The 4,239-nt window shown below is 46.9% G+C and overlaps 1 protein-coding gene across 1 annotated transcript; it reads right to left on the bottom strand.

The window, feature by feature from the left end:
* Window positions 1–550: 550 nt before the first annotated feature.
* Window positions 551–2,302, bottom strand: LOC125512202 (B-box zinc finger protein 20-like). The gene is made up of 3 exons (XM_048677285.1): window positions 1,780–2,302; window positions 1,306–1,674; window positions 551–982 (listed from the first exon to the last, which is right to left on the bottom strand). The coding sequence occupies exons 1-3, from the start codon at window positions 2,197–2,199 to the stop codon at window positions 842–844; spliced, it is 930 nt and encodes a 309-aa protein (XP_048533242.1). The 5' UTR covers window positions 2,200–2,302; the 3' UTR covers window positions 551–841.
* Between the last annotated feature and the right edge of the window lie 1,937 nt (window positions 2,303–4,239).

Here is a 4,239-nt window from a genome sequence, read left to right as displayed (position 1 = left end):
CCGGTTGATGATTATGCCCCACCACCCATATCAAAATATTGTAATTTGAATCAATGAAATTTCATCATATATTTTTATAATCCAAACTTTCTTTATTGTTTCTATTTTTCTTAGGATGAACGGGTGCGGCAACGCGCATCTTCATGGTCTAGTGCTATCCATAAAGAAAGGTCGTGGGCGACGCGTTAGTTGATGTGATTGCAATGACGTTTGCATTCCATCTTATTATTGATGGTGTACTGGTTTTTTGATGGGTATTGCATCTTTGTATTCATATGCTGCAACACTGATGCAACTTGTTGCATGTTGTAGTACTTCACATCGTGTACCGCATGTTGCACCTGATCGGACGATGAGGGAGGTTTGCCCTGGGGTGCTGGAGGGTGTCCGATTATGTGACACAAGATTCGTCGTCCCACACCTAGCTAGTGGGTGCTTCATTTGCAACATGTTCATTGCACACCGTCACATAGCTTCAGTCTGATCTCTCCACGCCATTTACAGTCAATCAAGCAACCGGTACCCAAGCACACGCTCAAGTGCAAACAACTGCAGAAATTCAACTTCTGACCAAACTGTTATCGGAGGGGAAAACGACTCCCTTATTCGCGTATTAGGGGCAAAAACTTAGGAGAAAAGCACATAAAGGAGCGGAGATTTTCTCCACGGCCTCAAAAAGCACGAACGCTCCCAAACATCCCGAGGAATGAGGACGCCCAGGGAGCGCAAAACCCAGAAATTAAGCCCGAAACAACATCATCTAGTATTACAGTCATGTACTCCAGCATATTAACTCCGATCCAGTGCATAACACAGACGTGCCGCCGGTGACACTTATATTTCACCAGTGCGGACTGGCAGCCGAAGTCCGGGATCTCTTGCCGCCGGCCAGCTCCGTGTACATCTGCGGCACCCAATGCTCCTGCCTCATCCACCCCGCCGGGTAGCCAGCGTCGTGCACCGCGAAATTGGGAGCTACTCCCTGCTCAAACGGGCATCACCGAAAGCCAAGTTAGTCAGAGGAGATGTAAATTTTGCTTGTGTCCAAAATGGTGGATCTAGGTGAGCCTCTGAGGATGTTGTCGCTACTACAACACCCTGGACCAGCGTGTGTGCAAGCTGCGAAACATGAGCGTAGTACGTATGACTACTAACCATCCCCATAATGGAATGGTTGTACTGGGTGCAGTGATGTGGATGCAGACGTGACCGGAACATTGCCGCGTTTCTAGCTTTCTCGATCCGGAACGTGCCAAAAAAATTGTAAACATCTACTCATCTGCACCAATGTTCAGTGGCACCAACCTGATACGATCCGCCTGAAGAGAAGCCGGCGGAAGCGGCGGCGGCGGCGGCGGCCGCCGCGGTGGCGTCGTCGACCAGAAAGTCCTCCACGTGCCACCCGGGCAACGTCTTGGTGAGGTACTCGGAGATGCTGCTGCCGCTGCTGGCGCCGTGCGCGTCGTCGTCGCCGCTGCAGCAGTGGCTGCTCGTGTTCTCCTCCTCCGACGGCGGGGGCGCGGGGGAGGCGGCCGGCTCCGAGGAGACCCGCACGCCGGTGAGCAGGAAGCGGGCGTGGCGCATGCTGAGCTCGCTGGCCGTGTGCACCGACACGTCGCACTCCCGGCACAGGATCGCCCTGTCCTCCTTGCAGAACAAGAAGCCCCTCTTCTCCTGCAGCCCAGCACACTCGACTTAACCTCCCGTCCGCCACTTTCACGGCAATCATGAACGGCAAGAAACAAGGGACAGATATCCTTATGTTGATCTGATCCTGACCTGGCAGATGTCGCAGAGCGGCGGCGGCATCTGCGACGGCGACGGGTTGAGCAGCGAGAAGCGGCGGTGCTTGCCGGCGAGCTTGTTGGCGCGGTGCACGCGGCGGTCGCAGGCGTCGCAGAGCGCGGCCTCGTCGGCGCAGCAGAAGACGGAGGCCGCGTCGGCCGCGCACACGTCGCACTGCACCTTCATGGTCGATGTCGGAACTCTCGATCGATCGATCTCCCCCTCCCTTGCTCGCGCGCGTCGCCCGAGATGCGGGTCAATGGTCTGGGCTGGCGATGGATCGCCCGCAGTGCGTGTTGCAACTGTACACGGCGGCTTAGCTAGAATGCTAGATGGATCGATGCGTGGAAGATAAACGTGAAGGGCCGCGCGTTTATATACCACCGCCGGGAGGCGATCCGGGGCGCTAAGCATGGGCGATTAAGTCAGACGAGGCCGGTCAAGTGTGCGTGCGTACTTTGCCGACCTGACGCGCGTGGTGGTAGGCGCTGCGTCTCGCTCGCGTGAGTCGCGCCATGTTTGTCAATTGTTCTCCCTCCCTGATCTGATCTGATCTATCTATCATCCCTGTGGGCTGTGGCTGCCATGCATTTTGCCGTTCGGGTACATGTGCTAGGTTTCGGGCGTGGCTTTGTAGTACGTGATGGTTTTGATGATAGTACGGACCTGCAAAAGGGTTGTGTTGATTGGAAAGAACTCCACCATCGTCGTGCTGTGGCTGAATGGGCATGCCACTCCTGTTTTCTGTGGTTGTTCGGGTGTTGACTAATTAAAGGAAAAAGGTTACTACTTCTGGGGATTTATGAGGTTTTTCCGTGTCTATAGCGTAGTCGCCTTGACTGACCCATGTCCGGCTGCGGTGTGCCAGCTACTTCGGTCAGGGTTTAGGTTTATTGGGCTCTCATATTTAGTGTTAACTAACATTACCTCCGTCCCAAAATAAATGTCTTAATTTTAGTATAATTTTGTACTAAAATTAGTATAAAGTTGAGACATGTATTTACTGTTAACTAATACTACTTTTGTCTTTGTTTATTAGTCCCCTCGTATTTAGAGTTGTATTTTGACCATAATTTTAACTAATAAAATATAATTTATTCACAGTAAAATAGTAGTATTTGTCAAAACCTATGTTTTATACGAATCCAATGATATGCTTTTTGTGATATGTATTAACATAGTATTTTGTTAGTTAAATCTATGATCAAAATTTGACATAAAATATGAAGGGGGCCAATAAACCAAGACGGGGGTAGTAAAATACAAATAGTATGTCGTAAAATTTATATGATGAGAATTCTTTTTTCAAATACAAGTTCAATAATACTCCTTTCGTCCCAAAATACTTATTACAACTTTGAGCGACACTTATTACAACTTTGAGCGACACTTATTTTAGGATAGAGGCAGTATTACTTTGAGCATATCCCTTCGTCCGAAAATATTTATCAGAAAAATGGATAAAAATAATTAAATGTATCTAGAACTAAACTACGCGTAGATACATCCATCTCTCCGATAAATACTTTCGGACGGAGGAAGTATTAGTTATATAGATGGTCAAATTTTGATCTAAATTACGATGGAGCTTAATAAAACGCGATGAAGGTGTATCAAACAGAAAAGTGGCATGAGGACGAGACTCTGATCCACTCTAGCATTGTCATGGCTACATAGCTGGTCATGACAATACAGTACTCGTCCCACCGGAAGAAAGAATGAAATACAATATTTATATAGTGTACGCAAGTACTAAATTCACTTGTCGTAGACTTTAAATTCAGCCATCTACTCCCGCTACAACCGAGAAGGAATGTTCGAGATATAATATTTGAGAGTTAAAGATAAATATTTATTAGAGATAAAATTGGTTTAAAAACGTGATGTTGTACTGCAAGCCTACCCCTCTCTCATATATTTTATATAGGTGGTGTTTGGTTCTCTAGTCCTATGACCTTTTCTAGTCCCTAAGACTTTTTAAAAAAGACTCTTAAGGAGGTGCTTCTAAGGACTTTTAGCAAAAAGTCCCAAAAAGTCCTACCTTGTTTGGTTTGCTAGGGACTTTTTCTAGTCCCAACACAAAAAAGTCCCTGAAACCAAACACCCCCATATACTCCTACCTCTATGAGGATCGGATCAATATAACAAAAATATTAGCCATTCTATAATTTCCACAGTGGACACAAATTGTCGTGACAACTGATGATTAACACTTCATTTCCTCACAGAATTTAACCTCGTGAGTTAGGTGTGCCATCACAATCTTCTTTTTGGACAAACATGATATATCTATTATAAATGTTCACCGAAAATACAAAACATCTCAAACATAATATAAATCATATTAAGATTCTGAGACCATTGAATGATCACTACTACCTCCACAACAAGTTGTCGACGCTCTCATATTGGAGCCGGCTTGATCTTGTCGATGACAGTCGGAGAGTCTTCGTG

Source organism: Triticum urartu, chromosome 6, assembly GCF_003073215.2.
Source record: "Triticum urartu cultivar G1812 chromosome 6, Tu2.1, whole genome shotgun sequence".
In the NCBI taxonomy this organism is placed as follows: domain Eukaryota; kingdom Viridiplantae; phylum Streptophyta; class Magnoliopsida; order Poales; family Poaceae; genus Triticum; species Triticum urartu.
This window is presented reverse-complemented; position numbering and strand designations above follow the sequence as displayed.